Source organism: Triturus cristatus, chromosome 3_1 (genome assembly GCF_964204655.1).
Source record: "Triturus cristatus chromosome 3_1, aTriCri1.1, whole genome shotgun sequence".
Taxonomy (NCBI): domain Eukaryota; kingdom Metazoa; phylum Chordata; class Amphibia; order Caudata; family Salamandridae; genus Triturus; species Triturus cristatus.
This window is the reverse complement of record NC_140583.1, coordinates 362076158-362097577: the sequence shown is the minus strand read 5'-3', so window position 1 is coordinate 362097577 and position 21420 is coordinate 362076158. Positions and strand designations below refer to the sequence as shown.

The following is a 21420-nucleotide window of genomic DNA, read 5'->3' as shown; positions in this document are numbered from 1 at the left end:
GCTACCAGAAAAACCGATCCAGCGAACACTTCACAGTCAAGGAAAACTTCAATGGGGCCCATATACACATTCAAATTTCCTGGCTGTTTCGCTGGTGGTCAAGTTTTATAATTTCACTTCAGTTCTATTTAGTTAGCTCACTGTAACCTCAAAATCATTTGAGAAAATTATTTCAATATCTTAACTAATCTTCACAGATCAACACTTTCCGCTGGTCAATGGACCATTAGTTGAGTAGTTGATGGTGATATTAACAATTAACTAACTAATTTACAGATCTTAGTGAAATAACCACAGACTCTGGGTAAGATTCAATGATTTTATCTAACTCTCGGTCATAAATGAACGCTCATTAGTACACATTCACAGTGCAAACTCCATCAACTTTCATGGGAGAGAAAATTTGTTTAGCAAAAACATTCAAAATTACAGACCCATTCAACAAATCAATGCATTAAGAGTGGATAGATGTAGAGACAAAAGGCATACTAAATCATACATTTGCAAAAGGATATGCAAATTTGAGAGAGAATAATAGTTACCCAATGGTAATAACGGAAACCAACCCTCTGGCCAAAGGTCTGGTGGAGGTTCCCTGATTAAGAATCAGGAGACAAAGACTAAAGGACAGGCTCAGGACAGGACAATACTTACTAAACTTCTCTACAAACCCGATGCAGCAGGGCGCATCCCACTCTTACACTCTCTCCCGCCTCGATATTCTTCCGAATTCCCTCTCTTACACTCTCTCCCGACTCGATATTCTTCTGAATTCTTCAATCTACTCAGGTTGTCATTCAGGTGTGAATCTTCCCAGTCTGTTCTCTCCTTTCCTTATCGGCAGCAGCTCTCACCTCTCTCGAATCTCTCTCTTTCTGCATCAATGTCAGCTACTACTCTTTTCCTTAAGTCATTCTAATTATACTCTTTATTTCTGCATGTCCAACCCTCAAATGTGGCAAATATCGATGGAATACGGACTTTGATTGGACAGGGGCAGGGGAGTTGTTGTCACCTCATGCTGACATATTCATTTTTATTAATCCTTCTTTGTCTGGCAAACCCTTCCCCTTTAGCTCATTCACAAATTTTATTTTACTTAATTCCCATACATCTATTGTTGCAAATGAAATAACATTTTCTCAATAAAGTCCCGCAGTTGAGGGCTTCTTTCACACGACTCTCGTCCTTGAATCTTGGCAGACTGTCAACAAGGCGGTCATCGGGTTACATTATGACTTCACTGCGCATGTGAAGCTTTCTTCTCTTTCCCCGCCATTTTCCTTTCATCACGTGCAACAGTAGGCCCAAACGCACACTATTAATAAAGGAATCATAAACAGATGTTAATTTCTCAAATATATGATTTTCACTGTTCACCCATTTCTACTCTGTCCCATGTTATTAATGTTTTCTTTGAGCAGACGCATTAGCAGCAATAGCTCTCCTTTAATTTCAAGCAAGCATATGCCGGGCATGCAGTGTCTCAAGACCCAACGTTAGTAATTCCTGTGCATGCGTGAGAGTTTTCCTTCTCAAAACGGGATAGGCACGTTACTATCTACATAATTCTGGTTCGCACATGCACAAAAGCGTTTTCCAGTTCAAAGCAGGTTTTAGTCGCATTGCATTTTATTCAACTTTAGTGAAGCATGCGTAAAGCTTTTCTCCCCAAATGTAGGCATTGGGTGTATGTTAATTTTGTCTTACCTACTAATTTTTTTACCGATTAGTACTGTTAATGGGGTATTGCTCCGAGCAAGTTTCGTCCTTGCTCCATCAGTAGGACTCGAAATTCCACATCTTACCTGTTCTAATGTCTTAATATGTCAAAAGCAATATGAATGCTGCTAAGATTTCTTGAGGAAGAACCCTCAATATTGTTAAGACTTCTTATGTTGAGACCAACAGCACTTGTCAGTGTACTTAAAAATTGATTATTGGCCGCATTTCTTTGAGAACAATGACACCCCATATCATGGCATTGTACCAGAAATATAATGGGAGCCCCTACAAGTACTTTTGATTCAGTTCTGAAAATGGCTCCACTCCAACTTTTCTGAGTATTACCTCCCCCTCCCGAACCCATCCCTGAAGTGTGGGTCTAGTTGCGCCCCTGGCACCAACATATCCCAGTTTGTGAATGTATTTTAATGTTTATAACTCATTAAACCTTAAATAATCATGTGCATACATTGGTTGAATTAAATAACATAATAACCTGTAACTTAGTGAAATGCCAAACAAATACTAACAAATTGAATGTTTTGCGCATTCTGGACACACCTCTGACTCCGCCCACTGATCACATCCTCGGATTATTCCCGTCCTCCGATTCTCCACCCACAGTTCCCCAACTTTTTATTCCCCACTTCGTATACATATTAAAGATGCTCTATCGTAGATTGAAACACCGATACAGCAGAGCACCGAAATGCACACCTTCCCTCGCTCCATCTTTTCTACGCCTCTCGTGGGAATTCCACTGTAAAGTAGAATGAGAACAAGTGCAGGTGCCAGAGAACACAGCTAAAGATGATATAGGTACATTAGGCATAAATCTGACATATGTATAAACACAACAGGGATTCCTTAACGAGGTATTATAAAATGTTTACAGAGGCTCTCTTTGAGGTACTTACAGTGGGCTTGCTGCGTATCTCTGCTTTGCCACCCTGCGAGTTACTGAGCCAAAAAAACCGGTGCATATTACTCTTCTCTGGAGCCTGTCGTTACTTCAATTTCACTTTTAAAAAAGTTACGGAGATTAAAGTTGTTTTTAAAAGGTACTGAAATTAGAGAACAGTTCAACGAATCAGTGATTAAATCAGTAAAACCAATGTTTATGTCTAGTAGGCACGCACTGACCGCGACCTCATTGAGACGTCACTTGTTGCCACACCTTGCCAAGTTTGTTTTTGCTGTACGGCCCGGGGTGCCAGAGACCCGCAGGGTGTGTCATTAGTGGTCAATTGGTGCAGCCTGGAAAAAACAAACAAGTGCTTGCTTCAACAAGCATATGTTTCAGCAAATCACTACTTTAGAGAAAAGCAACAAAGCAGTTACTATAAAACCAAGTCAAAGTGCGACACGTTCAACAGATCTCTCGAGGAAAGCCCCTGTGCTCTTCTCGCCGTTCACTTTTTCCTAACTCTCGCGATATTGTTTCAGTAGTTGCTAGGGAACACGCCACAAAAGCTAGCACAGCTACCTATTCGAGTGCCGGAAGATGGCGGAGTCTCGGAGCATATCTGCGCTCACCTCTGCAGGTGGAAAGGTAAGGTGGAATGTCTGCTCTTTGTGTTTTTTACTGGGCGTTTACTGTGCTTTTCAGAGAGCAATGCATGGCGCCTCTGTCCCCGCAATATTATTCTCCCCCTAAGTTCTAAGGGCAGCACACTCTGCAGACACTCACGGACCAGACACTTAAACGACAGAGCAGCTTGGCGTTTTTTGCAGGTTTGTTGTTCCACGTTTCACCAGGGAGCCGTTTTGTGCCCCGAATGACCTCTGAATACTGTTTACCTTTATTTATGACTCTTTTGTACGTACTTTAGCCAATATATGATGTACTTATGTTCGTGACATCACAGCGCATGGCATCACGGTCCGTGCTATTACACGTGGCATCACAGGAATTGACATCACAAGAAGGGGCATCAGTTCTTAAGCCTTCAAATGTGTTTAGCAGGTCACTCGTACATTTGATGGCATTGCGAGGATAATATCACAGTGACCTATGGAAGATTATATGTGACTTCTACGTTCTACACCTTGTAAACACCCAGTTTTATTTCACACATTCTGTACATTTATTTACAAACTAATGTAATGTGTATATATAATATGCACGTCTGACGGAAAGCGCTCTTGACACCCTGAAATGGAATGAGTAAAGCTAGACAAGAAAAAATAGTGGTACTTTAATTATTTCAAGTTCTCCACAGGGAAAGTAAGCTCTATATAAATGCAATTTGTTTTGTGTAAATACTGGGAAAGACCAACATATCTGACGTTCTTAGTGCATGCATAACTCTTAAACAGGGACTGAACAAAGTGAAAAGCTGCCTCTCTTAAGTATGTGTGAAGTGCTAACAAGGTTTGCGCCTTTGTTTCCCCTCCGCTTCATTTGCATCCGGTGTGAGGCTCCTGACTGCTCCCAGCCAATAGACCCCAACAAAAGGAGGCCTGATGACCCCTCAAATTTGGCCCTTGTTATGAGCCCAGCAGAAGTCTAATATAAGAAAGACCGGTCCCTGCCTGCACTTTGTTGCTTGTTGCAGATGGAAAGCAAACCACGTGCAGGCGTTGCTGAAAGTGTCCCTGTAGTAAAGGAAGATACAAAGTCCTTCTGTATGGTTGAATAATCCTTTATTGTAGCTTGGTTCTAAGCTAGGTGAGTAGGAGAGGATAGAAGGTACAGATGCAAGCTCCTAGCAGCTCAGCCTGAGATGATCAACTGACACACTAAACACAGATAGGCACTCTGGCATTCTATGATGTCATTATACATTCCAACAGAGCAATACAGTAGGAATAGCAGAGAAGTAGTTTACCACAGTCCCGATGTTTGGAAATTATGCCGGGATAAGTTCAGCACATTATTCAGTGGGACACACATTCTTGGCAGAGTGGACGGCTTTCACCATGTGAAAATAGTGGGTGGACGCTGTCCACCTGCGTGTATCCCCGACTTGTGCCCTGACTATAAGCAGGGTACTCATTTAACGAAGGGCTGGTCTAGAGCTACCGTCTGGAACTGGGGAACCAGGTTCGAGTGCTGGCCTAGAATCAACATCATGGACTCTGGGCAAATCAATTAATTCACCAGTGCCTAAAAGCAAAAACAAAAAATTGACCTTGTCTAATGTAATATGATGCTTGTGTAAAGTGCTGTAATGTCCTTGTGCCAAGTTCACGTTATGTAACAACAAGCATTTACAATGCAACGGTCTCGGCATTGTTAAAGTTAGAGCTATTGGCATTGCTCATGACAATGCCGTTTCTTTAAATGTTTTAAAAACAAAAACATAAACAAAAATAATGTCATGAGCAATGCCAATAGCTCTAATTTTACCAATGCCGAGACCATTGCATTCTAAATGCTTGTTTAGTGCTGAACTGTACTGAACTATTGACATCCAGGGTCACATGCCTGCAGCAACAGATGCGACCCAAAGAAAGTCGAAGTGAATCGCTGGCTCTATCCGAGAGTCGAGCCTGGGATGTCCGACAACAATTTTGTGGGTGGGGGCACTCTCGCTTGCTTTGCCGACCTCGGGCGTACAAAAATTGACTCTTCCCTCATGCGACTGAATTCGGCAAATAGCAAAGGAAGCCAGCGCCGGGCATTTTAACACTTTGTACTATCTTACCAGCTAGGAGGTGACTCGCTGGTCTCAGGCCCCCTCAATACATCGTGCCACATCTGTTACAAAAGCGAAGAGTTACGACAACGTGAGGATATCACTGCCGCTGTCCCACCAGATCTGCAGAAAATCGGCCCCTTCTAGGCTCCTCCCTGCATTGTTTACAAGATGCGACGGGTGCCAGCGGCAGCCCCCTTTCGAAAGAAGCGGAGGTCAGTAAACAAGAGCTCTGCAGTGAACACTGAGAAGCAGGGGGAAGGTAGAGGCAGCGTGGCGAAGGGGGGGTCAATGGCATGTTTCTGTGTGCTACACAGTCTTACACCGAGCTGGACAAATGTCGACTGTCGCCCTGTCATATTTTGCTGCTTATGTTTTTGCCTACATGACTGTGACATTGGAGTTAGACATAAACAAGATCTACAATCCCATAGCTGCGCCCTCTACCCCCCCCCCCCCCCCCGCACGCATACCAACCCCTGGAGTTTGAAAGTAAGTTTAGCCAGTTTGAAAGTAAGGTTAGCCGAGGGCACCGGAAGACACCACCGCCTTAATTTTACCAATGCCGAGACCATTGCATTGTAAATGCTTGTTTAGTGCTGAACTCTACTGAACTATTGACATCCAGGGTCACATGCCGGCAGCAACAGATGCGACCCAAAGAAAGTCGAAGTGAATCGCTGGCTCTGTCCGAGAGTCGAGCCTGGGATGTCCGACAACAATTTTGTGGGTGGGGGCATTCTCGCTTGCTTTGCCGACCTCGGGCGTACAAAAATTGACTCTTCCCTCATGCGACTGAATTCGGCAAATGGCAAAGGAAGCCAGCGCCAGGCATTTTAACACTTTGTACTATCTTACCAGCTAGGAGGTGACTCGCTGGTCTCAGGCCCCCTCAATACATCGTGCCACATCTGTTACAAAAACGAAGAGTTACGACAACGTGAGGATATCACTGCCGCTGTCCCACCAGATCTGCAGAAAATCGGCCCCTTCTAGGCTCCTCCCTGCATTGTTTACAAGATGCGACGGGTGCAAGCGGCAGCCCCCTTTCGAAAGAAGCGGAGGTCAGTAAACAAGAGCTCTGCAGTGAACACTGAGAAGCAGGGGGAAGGTAGAGGCAGCGTGGCGAAGGGGGGGTCAATGGCATGTTTCTGTGCGCTACACAGTCTTACACCGAGCTGGACAAATGTCGACTGTCGCCCTGTCATATTTTGCTGCTTATGTTTTTGCCTACATGACTGTGACATTGGAGTTAGACATAAACAAGATCTATAATCCCATAGCTGCGCCCTCCACCTCCCCCCCCCCACCCCCCGCACGCATACCAACCCCTGGAGTTTGAAAGTAAGTTTAGCCAGTTTGAAAGTAAGGTTAGCCGAGGGCACCGGAAGACACCACCGCCTTTCTCCGAGGCAGAGCAGAAATGCCTCGGAGAAACGCAGCGTCCTTTTCGGATTCGGGGGCGTGTTTTGCTGTTATCTCCTCCAGCCATTGGCTGGAGGAGATAATTAGACTTTCTGCAAAAAACACGCCCCCCCGATCCGAAAAGGACGGGGCCTGATCGGAGAGACAAACCTCTTCTCCAATGGCAGGCCAGCATTCAAGAGGCCAGCCAATGGAGAAGAGGCGAGAAGAGGGGCGGGTTCAAGCCCCTCTTCTCCAAAACATTAAATCTCTTGACTTCCGGTTCTGCCTTCGGCAGACCGGATGGTCCCGAGACCTAAAAAAAATGCATATATAATTAAACGTATATGTATTTGCAGGGGTATATTCAGGGCTTTTAAGTGGGGTGGCCCTAAGGGGCATGACCGGTATAATTAAGGGCGTGGCTTAAACATGTAAACTAAAATCCCTGGAGTGCCACCCTACCCACACTTTTTCATAGAATCACAACTGCAACTGGCATACATGAGCATTGCTATGTGTGTTGTTTGGTAGTGCTATGGAGCTGGAAGACGGAAGGAGATAGAATTTGCGTCGGATAAGTTTGTGTAATGTGCAGAATGGTGCGCCTGGTAGGGAAGATGCTAATGAGAAGGAGTGCAGTGGGTATGTTTTGGGGAAAAAATCGCGGTGTGGAGTTGTTTGTGTAGTAGTGATGTTGTGCTGGAGGGTATTGCTATGCACAAGTCTGATGGTGAAGGTGGTGTTTTGCTGAGGTGGGAGGTTGAGGAAAGCCCTGGCTTATTTTGCCAATTATATGCTAAGATAGTTGTTGTTTTTTTGCTCTCCTTCCTTCTGTAATTAGTTACGATGTTTTATTATTGTGGGGTAGCTTATAGGGGGAAGGTGTGTGGTATCGTATCGGAAACCTTGGGATGGTTGCATGAGGTATGTGTGTGGATGTCAGAATGGGTGTGAGGCAGGAGGATTCCGACAAGGGACGGTTGGAAGGATGGTTATGGGGGCTTGTCTCTTGTGCCACTTGTATTGTGTTACTCTTTACCAATAAAAGTTAATATCTTTTACTTAGCATCTGGACCCTCATCTTTTCCACAATGTTAACCCCTTCGCTGCTAGGCCTCCCCCCACCCCCCCATGCTAAGCCTTTTTTTGGGGCTATTTGGGGTAGTTCGCGCTTAGGCTTGGGGATTCTAAAGGTACCCAGGGTTTGTAGATTCCCCTGGAGGGGACTCAGAAATTAGCCAAAATACAGCTAAATTTATTTTTTTGGGGGAAAAATGTGAAAAAAGGACTACAGATGAAAGCGTCTGGTTTTTTTCCCTGCAAATGGTATCAAAAAAGGGGTTGTGGTGCTGAAATCACCATCTTCCCAGCTTTCTGGGACAAGCAGACTTTTGTGAGAACCAAAAATCTTTACTCAGTTTTGGCATTTTTCTGGGACATTGCCTATTTTTGCCATTTTTTGTGCTTTCAACCTCCTTCCAGTTAATGGTGGAAATGGGTATGAAAGCAATAATGGATCCAGGAAAGCTATACATTTTGGAAAAATAGACAAAATTCTGAATTCAGCAAGGGGTCATTTGTGTAGATCCTTCAAGGTTTCTTTATAGAAACTAACAGTTAAATATAGGAAAAATTAGTTTTAAAAAAAAACCAGCTTTTTGTGTCAACGTTTTCACATGTACCTTCTTCTAATTATAACACCTCTTTGAAAGCAATATACTGTTACATCCGCTGGACCTTTCTGGTTGTGGGGATATATAGGACTTGTAGGTTCACCAAGAACCCGACGAACCCAGAGCCAAAAACTGAGCAGCAACTTGCAATGGTTTTTTATTCTGTACTGGGTATATAGCAATTATTCTGGGAAAATGTGTACATGGAAAAATCTGTATGAAAGACAGCTATGTATTTCTGAAATGGGAACAAAATATAGAGTTTAGAAACAGTAGATATTTGCACATTTCTGAAATTGGGAATACTCATACTAGCATGAGAATTATTGATCATTTTTCCAAATTACTTCTTTTTTACACATTCTTTCATTTGGAAGGCAGAAATGCATCAAAAGTCCATGGGTAATAACAGTTGCTTTACAAATCTGAATTACCCTAAGTCTCACGATAAAAATGGTACCTCACTTGTGTGGGTAGGCTTAGTGCCCACGACAGTAAACGGCTCACAACGCAACGTGAACACACCACATTTTCACAATGAAAAATTACCCTTTTTCTGTAAAGTGCCTAGCTGTAGTTTTTGAACCCTAGCTCTGCCGGCACCTAGGGAAACCTAGCAAACCTATACATTTTTGAAAACTAGACACCCAGGGGAATCCAGGATGGGGTGAATTGACTGGCTCACACCAGGTTCTGTTACCCAGAATCCCTTGCAAACCTTAAAAAATTGTCAAAAAACCCACATTTTCCTCACATTTCTTTGGTGGAAAGTTCTGGAATCTGCGTAGATCCATAAATTTCCACCCACCCCGCGTTCCCCAACGTCTTCTGAGAAAAATGGTACCTCACTTGTGTGGGTAGGCCTAGTGCACGCGACAGGAAACGGCGCAAATGGCAACGTGGACACACCACAATTTCACAGCGAAAAATGACCCTTTTTTGGCAAAGTACCTAGCCGTAGTTTTTGAACCCTAGCTCTGCCGGCACCTAGGGAAGCCTAGCAAACCTATACATTTTTGAAAACTAGACACCCGGGGGAATCCAAGATGGGGTGACTTGACTGGCTCACACCAGGTTCCAATACCCAGAATCACTTGCAAACCTAAAAATATGTTTTAAAAAAACACATTTTCCTCACATTTCTGTGGTGGAAAGTTCTAGAATCTGCATGGAGCCACAAATTTCTACCCACCCCTCGTCCCCCAAAGTCTTCTGAGAAAAATTGTACCTCACTTGCCTGTCACGGGTCCTTGACTCACCCATGCAAGGGCCCAAAACCTATTGAGGCGACATCAAAATTACCTATCACAAACCAATCTGGTTTTGCAAGAGGGGTCCCATGAGTTTTTGGCCCTGGGCTCGGCGACCATCCAGGGAAACCTACCAAACCCACACATTTCTGGAAACTAGCCAATCGGGGGAGTCCAGCGAGGTATGGCTTGCGTGGGGCCCCTAACGTTTTCCTACCCACAATCCCCTGCAAACCTCAAATTTAGCTTAAAAAATCACTTTTTTTCTGAAATTTCTGTGTGGGAAAATTCTGGAATCTACGTGGATCCACAAATTTCCTCCCATCCAGCGTTCCTCAATGTCTCTCGATAAAAATGATACCTCACTCGCGTGGGTGGGTCAAGTACCCACGACACGCAAGGGCCCAAAACCTATTGAGGCGTCATCAAAATTACCTATCACAAACAACAACAAACAAACTAGACACCCGGGGTAGTCCAGCGAAGTATGGCTTGTGTGGGGCCCCCAACGTTTTCCTACCCAGAATCTCCTGCAAACCTCAAATATAGCTGAAAAAATCACTTTTTCATTTCATTTTTGTGTGGGATCACCGTACCGGCACTAATGTCCTACCACCCAGTGTTCCCCTTGTTCTCCCGAGTAAAATTATACCTCACTTGTGTGGGTGGGCCAAAAGCCTGTGACTAGGAAGAGCCCAAAACTTGTGTGGGTGTCAAAAGCAGAATTGGCTAAAAACATATTTAAAAAAAAAATATATATATTTTTTTTTAGCTAAATCTGAGGTTTGTAGGGGATTCTGGGTAGGAAAACGTTCAGGGACCCATGCAAGCCATACCTCGCTAGACTCCCCCGGGTGTGTAGTTTTCAGACATTTATGGGTTTGGAAGTTTTCCCTAGATGGCCGCCGAGCACGGGGCTAAAAACTCATGGGACCCCCTTTGTAAAACTAGGTTGTTTTGTGATAGGAAATTTTGATGTCGCCTCAATAGGTTTTGGGCCTTGCCTGTCGCGGGTACTTGACCCACCCACGTGAGTGAGGTATCATTTTTATCAGGAGACCTGGGGGAACGCTGGGTGGGAGGAAATTTGTGGATCCACGTAGATTCCAGGACTTTCCACCACAGAAATGTGAGGAAAATGTGTTTTTTTTGGTCAAAATGTTTAGGTTTGCAAAGGATTCTGGGTAACAGAACCTGGTGAGAGCCAGTCAAGTCACCCCATACTGGATTCCCCTGGGTGTCTAGTTTTTAAAAAATGTATAGGTTTGGAAGGTTTCCCTAGGTGCCAGCTGCGCTAGGGCCCACAATCCACAGGTAGGCACATTGCTAAAAAAAAGTCGGAGCCTAGTGGGCTTTCTGCCGCCCTGTGGGGTAATCGGGGGAGGGGGGTTCATCCCGATATGCCCCCAAGAGGGGCAGAAAGACTGTGGATATTTTTTGTGGGGGTGGGGGCAATGGTATGACCATTTTGGGCAACCCCCACGCATAAAAAAAAAAAAGCCCGCGTAATCGCTGGGGCCTAGTGGGCTTTCTGCCCCAGGGCAGAGTAGGGGCCACTGCCCCCATCTACCCTCTCGGGGGGCAGAAAAACTGGACTTTCTATGGGGGTGAGGTGAGGATATTGTCATGCCCATTTAGGGCAGCCCATACCCCTACGCGAATAAAACAAAAAATCTGTGGTTTCGAGTGGACTTTCTGCGCCCCCGGGGGGGCCAGATTGGGGGCTACAGCTCCCATCTGCCTCCAGGGGGGGGGGGCAGAAAGACTGTCATTTCTGTGGGGGGGATGGGGGCATTATTGTGCCCATTTCGGGCAGCCCACACCCGAAAAAAAATTGCGCAAAAAAATCCCTGGTATGTAGTGGCCTTTCTGCCCCTCCGGGCGGGGAAGATGGGGGCTACTGCCCCCATCTGCCCCCCAGTTGGGGCAGAGAGGCTGTAATGGTGGAGGGGGGGATGGGGCATTGGCATGCCTGTTTTGGGCAGCCCCAACCCTAAAACAAATTGTGCAAAATAAAATCCCTGGCATTTAGTGGGCTTTCCGCCCCTGAAGGGGCAGATAAGGGGCCAATGCCCCATCTGCCCCCCAGATGGGGCAGAAAGGCTGTAATGGTGGCGGGTGGGTGGGGACATTGGCGTGCCCGTTTCGGGCAGCCCCCACCTTTAAAAATAAAATAATAATAATTCAAAAAAACGAATCCCTGGTGTTTAGTGGGCTTTCTGCCCCCCCCGGGGGGGGCAGATTGGGGGCTACTGCCCCATCTGCACCCCAGGGGGGGGGCAGAAAGACTGTAATGATTGCAGGGGGTGGGGGCAACCCCCACCCTTATTTTTATATGCTAAAAAATCCCTGGTGTCTAGTGGGCTTTTTGCTCCCCGGGGAGGGGAGGGGGGGTAGGAGGGAAGATTGGGCGCTACTGCCCCCATCTGCTCCCTGGGGTGGAAAAAGACTACATTTTGCCAAATTGAATTGGAGGGAGCAAAGGCCCTTACCCAAGGGGCAGCTCCCCCCTCCCTGGTGTCTAGTGGGTGGATCCCTGCTTGGGGATCGCCCTCCTGTGGCGATCCACAAGCAGGGATCCACTGGGGAGGGGTACCATTGGAAAGGGGAGATTCTCCCCTTTCCAGCGATACCTCTCCCATCTTTCTACATGCTCAGGGGGCTGAGATAGCCCCCTGAGCACATTGAACCTGAAATGAGCCTAAAGGCTCATTTCAGTTTCGGTTTTCACTGAAATGACGTCAGCGCGACATGCGCGCCGATAGTCATTTCAGGGAAACCAGGGGGGGGCCTCGGGAGCTGGGGAAGCTCTTCCCCCAGCTCCTGAGGCTCTTTTGGTGTAAAGGGAATCCCTCTGGTGCCCGCACCAGAGGGATTTCCTGGGTGATGTGTCATGACGGCCTGGTGCCGTCATGAACACATACCCACTGTGTATCATGACGGCTCCAGGCCGCAATGAGCACTGAAAGGGTTAAAGCGCTCCACCTGGCCATTCCCCTCTGGATGATATAATGATGTCTTCACATGCTTGATGCCCATACCCTTTAAAAATTCACACATTTTATCAGATGTTAATTGGGCACCATTACCCGAGATCATGACCTCTGGGACACCCTCCCGAGAAAACACATCCTCCAAAAATTCAATATCCACATCTGTGGTCACATTGCTCCCCATCCTTACCTACGGCCACTTAGAATAATAAGCAATTAAAACAATAGTGTAACTGTCTTTAGAAGACACTGCAGAAAACGGGCCCATGAAATCAATAACAACTTTTTGCCACAGTCCCTCTGGTAACTCCACCATGGTCAAGGGAAAGCTCAAGGGTTTTCCCACTTTATGACAGGCATAGCACATCTTACAATTCCTAACCCAACGATCTACCATATTATCGACACCAGGCCATCAAAACTCTTGTATCCTTCCCTTAGTACTTGACATACCACCGTGACCGTTGTGACTCATCTCAATAATACGATTTTGCACGCTCACTGGAGGCACAATCCTGTCGCCTCTTAAAATAATACCATTCGACACACACAACTCTTCCTTAATCTTGCAAAAGGGGGAGCATTCTCCACGTAAAGATGATTCCCTCGGCCAACTGCCCACAAAATACTTCTCCACAGCTCTCAAGACCACATCCTTATCCATTTTGTGTAACCACACATCTTCAGACAACACATCAGTGTCCACCTTCTCCCCACACTCAACAGACGTGATATCCTCAAAGGTAAAAGCAACCTCACACTCGCTTACCCCATTCACCAGATCAGTCACATTATTACTAGGCAAATGTGAAAGCCCATTCGCAACCAAAGTGTCCTTCCCAGGTATATACTCAATTTGTAGCTTCAACGCTAGTCTCGCCTACCTTGGTGTTACATTTCTACTCCCTTCAGGTCTCAAAATGTTCACCAAATGCTTATGGTCACTACAGATCTTAAATTTCTTCCCCCACACATACATCCGGAACAGCTCAGCAGCCCACATTGCCGCAAGTAACTTTTTCTCAGTCACGGAATAATTTGGTTCATAAGTTGTTAATGTCCCGGAAGTGTATGCAACCACCCACTTCTCATTCCTCATGCGTTGAGAAAACACTGCACCGTGCCATTCCCACTAGCATCCACTGACAACACACATTCAGCTTGAGACATAAATGATTTGAAACCAGGAGCCACAGATTTCCTTTTTCACTGCCTCAAAACTTAACTTCTGTTCTGACCACACGAACAGCACTTTTTTTTTTTCCAGTAACGCCCTCAATGGTTCCACTTTGGACGCATAGTTCTCTAAGAAGCATGAATAAAATTCGGTGAGGCCCAAAAATGATATCATCTGTTCCTTGTTCTGCGGCTCTGATACTCAACTCCATGTTCTCTGAAAACATATTTCTTGTTCTTAACAGACAATCCATGCTTCTTAAGAGCCGCCAACACTGCATATAGATACTTGTCATGAGAATCCTTGTCCTTGTCAAAGATTAAAATGTCATCTTGTAACACCTTTGCCCCACAAATTCCACGCAAAATTCTTATCTCTCTCTGAAAAACTGATGAAGCACTCGCCAATCCAAAAGGCATACAACAGTATCTGAACATACCTTCAGGAGTGCTAAAAGCTGTGCAATGCTTTGAGTCCTCATCCAATTCAATTTGGTGATATGGGCTTACTAAATCTATTTTGGAGAACCAAGCAGCACCACCAATAGAAGAAGTCAGCTCCTGTAAGTTGGGAAAAGTGTCCACCCAAATTGCTTTGTTAAGGCACCTCAAGTCCACACACACCTCAAATCTATCGCCATTGGCTTTAAGAGAATTTACCAGTGGAGAAACCCAACCTTAACTCTCCACAGGTTCAATTATTCCTTACTTAAACTCTGAAGAATGTTCCCCAATTTATCACAATAATTAACCGGAACATTCCCAAGTTTTTGTTTTACTGGACAAACACCATCCCGCAATATAATCTTGTGTTTGCCTACCTTGTCAGAAAAAACATTGGCATACATTTCCTTAAGCTCAGTATACTCTTTTCAAGGATACACTATTGTCCCTTCCCCACTCTCCTGTTGCACCACAAACACAGGAGACTCCAAACTGGCATCAAAATTCAAACCCAACTCCATGATTTGCAGCCAACCCATAATAGTAAAAACAACAGTTGATGGACAGAATGCAGAACAATGTCATACATTCACCCCAGTACAGAGATCTGGGCCTTATCCATCGTTTTTTTGCTCCCCATGCCATTCCAGTTTGAAGCCAGCCATATGCAAATCAGCCTTGACCCTGTGCCTCATAGGAACAGGCCAGCCCGAACTGCCAAGCCAGGTCCTCCCTGGACTGGAAACAAGTATCCTAGGACCGGTTTCGGGGTTTCACCCCTCTTCAGCCAGGATAGCTTGATTCCAGTGGCATGGAGAGCACGGGACCCATGTCTGGTCAGCTAGCCTGACTGAAGAAGGGTGACATACCCTGAAACCGGTCCCAGGATGCTTTTTTCCGGTCCTGGGAGGACCTGGCCTGGTAGTGCCGTCTGGACTGTTCCCATGGGGCACAGGGTCAAGACTGATTTGCATATGGCTGGATCCAAACTGGGGTGGTGTAGTGGGCAAAAGAACGATGGATTTAACCCAGATCTTTTGACTTGGGGAGAATGTTTGCATTGTCAGTATTCCGTCCATCATTTGTTTGCTGAAACGCAACCCATAATAGTGGCAGCCCTCTTGGCTACATAAATGTCTTGTTACCAAAACTCACCTTCGCCCACACACCCTTCCAGTGCAGTTTTATGGCCAGAATAACTACCAAGATTGACATCTAGGCCAATAACGGTCTACCTGGCCATAAGATCTCAAATACATTTGTACCAATAGTAGTGTACCATGCACAAGAGTCCCCCATCGTACTTACTTCAACGCCATCAATGTGTACAATACACATGGGCAGTTTCTTAACTTTGTCCACTTCATTCACCACACTGTCTTGCACACTCTACACCTTTCCAGTTACACTCAAATGATCTTCTAAAACATCTTCCTGAATATAATTGACCTTCTTCCCCGAATTCTTACATACCCTACTAAAATGTCCCTTCTTTTTGCATGTACTGCACGCTTTATTTAATGCCGGGCACCATTTGGAATTGGCTAAATGTTTACTTGAACCACACCTAAAACACAGTAGCCCTCGTGCCTCACCAGTTCTGCCTCCTGTAGTACTCTCCCCAACCTTAACCTCACCACTTTTAATTTTCACCTTAGAATCTTTAGCTACAACACTCACCTGGTTACTCACTTTACGAAAGCACTCCTCTGACACTCAACACTCCTAGCAACATTAACTGCAGCTTTCAAGGAAATTTCCCCACACAAGCATAATTCTTTTGGATTTTCTTGCTTTTAGTCTTCATCAAAATTTGACCACAGAGGACCTGATCATAAGTCATGTGAGCAAATTCACACGTTACTGCCAGACCTCTCAAGGTAGATACAAATTGATTTTTTGTACTGTAGAGTAAAACTTAAACCTCTCCATAACCACATTTATCTTCCTACCAAACTTCTCGTGTTTTTTTTTTTTTTTTTTTTTTTTTTTTACAGCGTATTGATAAACTCCAACCTCCCCAGCATTATCAATAGCAGGCAGATTTTTTAATTCTCTTAACTCTATAGCCCCTAATCTGTGCTTGAGAAGCGATAACTTCCTTTCTTCCGAACACTAATCCTCTTCAAGGACATCCACATATGCCTCAGAAAGGTCAATCCAAAGGTCCCAAGCAATAGAAGGTTCACCAAGTTCCACTAAAAAGAATGGTGGCCGTTGAATAGTTGGCATGGTATTTAATAATAAACTAAAATAATAACCCAACAGAAGTGAACAAGAATACCAAAGTCAAGCACTGCCAGGAAAAAAGTACTGCTTAAGGTGTGCCAATCATCCTCGTGACAGCACTGCAGCCAACTCCGAACAATGATCAATCTGGAAGAATGTGCTTCTAACTGTGAAGACACAGGCACAGATTTTTTTTTTAAAACCACTTTATTGGGATTTTCAAGTGGGTATATCATAGTACGCATTACATTGAGCATTTTAGTTATACAGAGAGCTCAGGATACAATTCAGGCATTGTGCACCATCTGTGCCAATTGTGGCGTTGTCTTCGAAGCTTATCCAGAATGTCGTAATGCCCCTAAGGAGGCCACCAGTTTATCACAGTGCTGAGGAAGACACAGGCACAGATAATAATCAAAATGGTGGTGTGCATATCGCCGTGAAGCACCTCATCACTGCGAAGACACAAGCACAGATAATAATCAAAATGGAGGTGTGTCTATCACTGTGAAGCACAAGTACAGCAGAAAATTCACCTCACCATACTAGCACAGACGAAAACGAACTGCTCACCAGGTGTGCCTATCACCGACCATGACAGCCACGAGAAGCATGCCGACATCAACAACTGAAGAACCGCTCACCAAGTATCCTCGTTGATATCCACAACTAACTGCTCACCAGGCGATGCTCACCAGGTGTGCCTGTCCCCGACCTTGACAGCTACGAGAAGCATGCCGATATCCTCAACGTATCTGTGATACTTCTGTACCTGAGACCGGTCCAAAATGGCAGACACGACATCGCAGCTCTCAAAATGACCGTCACGTTACGTTGAAGAGTGCGATGACGTGATTCTCCTCTAAAAATGGCCTCACGTAACTGCCACAGAACGCTGTCCATCCTGCGCACGTCATAGACCAGATGCTAAGATGGCCGCCGGCCTAGCAAGACTGACATCACTGGTCCAACCGGCTGCGACATGAACTACTCCTTCCTCCGGATCACAATTCCCCACAGGACATGAAAACAAGGAACAAAGCTCCTCAGGACCACACCTGGAGAGAAGAACACTGCTAGCATTCCGGTAACATCATCTCAAGTATTCGTCACAAACCTCGCCAAAACAACGTACATGGAGACCGCTGGCTAAAGTAGACGCCACTCCGGGCACATCTCACTGGTAAATCTTCCTGGGGTCACATCTCACTGGTAAATCTTCATGGGGTCGCTGGTGCCGCTGCAACCCATCTTAGGTGCCATTGTGGAAAAGATGAGGGTCCAGACGGTAAGTAGAAGATGTTAACTTTAATTGGTAAAGAGTAACACAATACAAGCGGCACCTGAGACAAGCCTCCATAACCGTCCCTTGTCGAAATCCTCCTACCTCACACCCATTCTGACATCCACACACTCTACAGACCTCACGCAACCATCCTGAGGTTTCCGACAAAATACCACATGTGCTTTGCAGATAGGCTAAGGACTGGATAACCACTTATTCTGAACAACTTTCTGGCCCACTGACAGAAACTCTTACTGCCTTAGGCAACCACTCATTTGTGGTCTGTTATAAACACTTGGGTGCGACTCAAGTATGTGCTACACGAGAGTAATATTCTGCCTGTAATAAAATACCGTAACACATCATCCTGGAAAACCAAATCCTCTTAGTGGATGTAATATTAAATAAAGCATGTGAAATATAAACAGAAATGACATGGATTATATTAACTTTTTATAGATTTATTTATTTTTTGGTTTGTTTTTGTTTTACCAAGAAGAGGTTGCTGAGAAACCCGGGTAAATGGAATGGGACTTCTTGTATCGCTTCCTTGGATAACAATTCCTGAACTTCCAGGGATATTGTATCCGATTATAAGGAACTGTACTTTAAGGACTAAGAGGTACTAATTTGATTGGCGTGCAATAACCTTCTGTCTGATATCCCTGATTTGTCTGTGAATCCCACTGGTCTGATGTGATTTGTCTCCAGTTGTTTTGAAACAGAGGGAGTCTGTCCCCAAGGTTGCTAAGGGGAACAAAAAGATTTAAAACATGACCTACCTGTGTTGGCACATGATCTTCCTCTACCACATTGAAAACAAACTCTGTAGCTGTTCCCTTTCTGTGGCTAGAAGGGCTCGTACCCTGTTTTTTCAGTGAATCCAAGGGTTTACCAATCTCTTGGTGCATAAAACGATGGTCTGTATGAGCTCTTAGGCTTTAGGAATTGCTGGAGGCGCAAGCTCTTCCTCGTCTGGCTTTGTGAAAAACAGAGGAAGAAAAGTCTTTCTTGAGATTTTGTTGTGCCTTGTCTAGAGAGGTGTAGGTGTGGACACAGGCAGATACATTTTTTTAAATGTTTATATTGTGCATTTCTTTCGCACTTGCTTGAAATCTTAGAGGCTAACTTTCATCTCATGCAAATGTATTTGCAGAGGGTGCATTAGCCCACATAGCTATGCCATTGGCACCGAAGTCCAATACTTTTTCTGTTTTGTGCATAGGTTTGATTATATCTGGTGGCTTTTGATTTTCAGAGATCAAACTAGTAAACTTTTTTGTTTCCATAAAACAAAAACGCAGTTTAACAGCACATTCGGTCATACATTCAACCTACTATGTAAGATTGTTCAAAATAATAGCTTCTAATCTGTTAACGTACTTTTATTTTGTGTATGAGTAAATAACGTGACTTTTGAAGACTGAAATGCTTGTTTTTACCTATAATTAAAGAAGTATTGTTTTACTATTTAGATGAAGAAGACGCGGTTTACGGGGACAAAGTCTGCCTCCTCCAGTAAACGGACACCTCATGAGGATCTTCTGGCCAAGGAAGAGGAGTACAAGTAAGTTTAGGACATCCAGCGAAGGCCATCCAGCAAAGGCAGATATGATCAACCCAAACTAAAGCACTCTTAGGAAATTGAGCAGCAGGGACATTTTAACAGAATGCTTATAAAGCATCCTGTCAGACCAGGCTAAAAAGTAAATGTTTCATTTTTATTAGTTCAACAGCTTTAGAAACTACTAATCGATCCCTGTACATCTGTGTCAAGAAATAGCACAATCTTTCTGCAGAATGAGGAATTTAAAGAGATTTAGCTATTGTACTGTATTAACAAGGAGCTACATTTTAGATATTTGAAATTAATCTGTTTTCTTGACCGCCAACCTTCATCTTATAAACTGTTAATTGCGTGCCTATAAATTTAATGTTCTGAAGAGTATTCTTGCTCTTTATATGTTTCTGTGGCATAATAAAGTGATTCAACATTTCTGTTGCAGGCGTCTTAATGCAGAATTGGAAGCCAAGACCACTGAATTAGTACGAGAGGCTGAGGAAGTTATGGTGAGTAAATGGCAAAAACTGGAAAGGAGGGCACCTTTAAAAATGTAAACCTGTTTGTTTAGTCATGTGCAGCCAAGTTGCGTAGGACTAGCGTGTAGTCTTTTAATGCGTAACTACCAAAGGACTTGTTTCGGGCTGGATCTTTCATATGACTTATTAAGACCTCAAATGCACAGAGTATGTAAATAGGTGCTGTTAAAAAAAAAAAAAAATCTCCTTATTTTAATTCACATTTTAAGCAAAAAATACTCCTAAGTTTTTTAGCATAAAGTATTAAAATAGCCAGTACGAAGGGCTGGTTACAAGGAAACCTGGAATACCATTGTAAGATTCCTTCAGTCTAAACAAGACAAAATCCTTGAAAAACAAGTGTATGTTGGAAAAACAAAAATGTAATTAATTTCAGTGCTTCTGTTTGAGGACTTTGTCATCACCGATCCACAGAATAAAAGGGTAGAAGCTTCTTTGAAGGGCATATTCAGGATTTAATTCATCTCTGCGAGCTGGAATTTATTGCAACTAAACATCTCGATCATTATTAAAGAATTTTCAGTGGCTATTGAAGAAGACCTTTGTGGCTATGAAGAGCTAAGTGAAGTATTTGTCGGATAGTACATTTGATAATTTATAACCCACTACTGGGGCAGCAAGTGAAATGGCAACTGCAAGAAGATAGTTGCATGAGAAGTTGAAATTTTGACGCAGCTCAAAGACTTGGTTGTTGAAGATACCGTTCCCAGTGACAATTTCTTTGAAGAGGACCTGGAGTGTTTAATGCAGTGTTCTTTAAAGAGTACAAAGCATGTTCAGCTGCTTAAATATCAATCTAAAAATTATAGCAGGAATGTGAGGCCCTCTCCACGTCCAAGGATTATTTGATGTGAACCTTCATCTAATAAGTCTCGATTTCAACAAAACAGCCGAATAGTGTCTCCAAGTCTGCTCAGGGGTCCAGGAATAATTAGCATTTCAAACTAAGCAGAAACTCGAGCTTCTGCAGGAAAGGTGGGGGGCAGTTTGAATTTATTTTAGAAGATATGATTTAGAGACCATCAAGGATCAGTGAGTGTTGTGATGCAGGTAATTACACTGGAATATTTCTTGGAGTTTCAGACTCCCTTTCCAAGAAGTTGATCCCTTCCTACTCATTTCCCCAAGAGTTTAGAAAGAGAATTACTTTTCACGACATTATTCTGAGTTTACTATGCAAAAATGCAATAGTTCCAGTCCTGGAAGAACACCACAGGCAGGGATGGTACGGTTTGGTGTTTCTGATGAAGATATTGTTGGGGGAATTTCAGCAGGTGATCAATCTAAAGGACTTAAACCTTCACCTCAGTCTCTATGATTGATAAGGCCATCTCTCTGACCTATCGCAAATTGATCAACAATACCCCGGATTGTTTGGGCTCGCTGAGGGAGGCTTGGGAGTCGGATGTAGGCCTCTTGGAGGACGTTGACTGGGCTGAAGCATTGCAGACACCCTGAAAAATAGCCATAAGAGCATGGTTTCGGCTGATTCAGCTC

At 44.3% G+C, this 21420-nt stretch overlaps 1 protein-coding gene and 1 long non-coding RNA gene across 3 annotated transcripts in view; one reads left to right on the top strand and one right to left on the bottom strand.

Annotated features, from left to right (window-relative positions):
• Positions 1–305: 305 nt before the first annotated feature.
• Positions 306–3121, bottom strand: LOC146860271 (uncharacterized). The gene is made up of 2 exons (XR_014979123.1): positions 2643–3121; positions 306–1318 (listed from the first exon to the last, which is right to left on the bottom strand). It is a non-coding gene; the product is annotated as an uncharacterized LOC146860271 (long non-coding RNA).
• Positions 3122–3215: 94 nt separating this feature from the next.
• TEX9 (testis expressed 9) overlaps positions 3216–21420 on the top strand; it is a 448029-nt gene continuing 429824 nt past the window's right edge. For both annotated transcript variants that reach the window (XM_085644128.1, XM_085644127.1), the window contains exons 1-3: positions 3216–3277; positions 19299–19390; positions 19830–19893. In XM_085644128.1, coding sequence (XP_085500254.1) covers positions 3230–3277; positions 19299–19390; positions 19830–19893 — 204 coding nt within the window. In that variant the 5' untranslated portion in view covers positions 3216–3229. The remainder of the gene's footprint in view (positions 3278–19298; positions 19391–19829; positions 19894–21420) is intronic.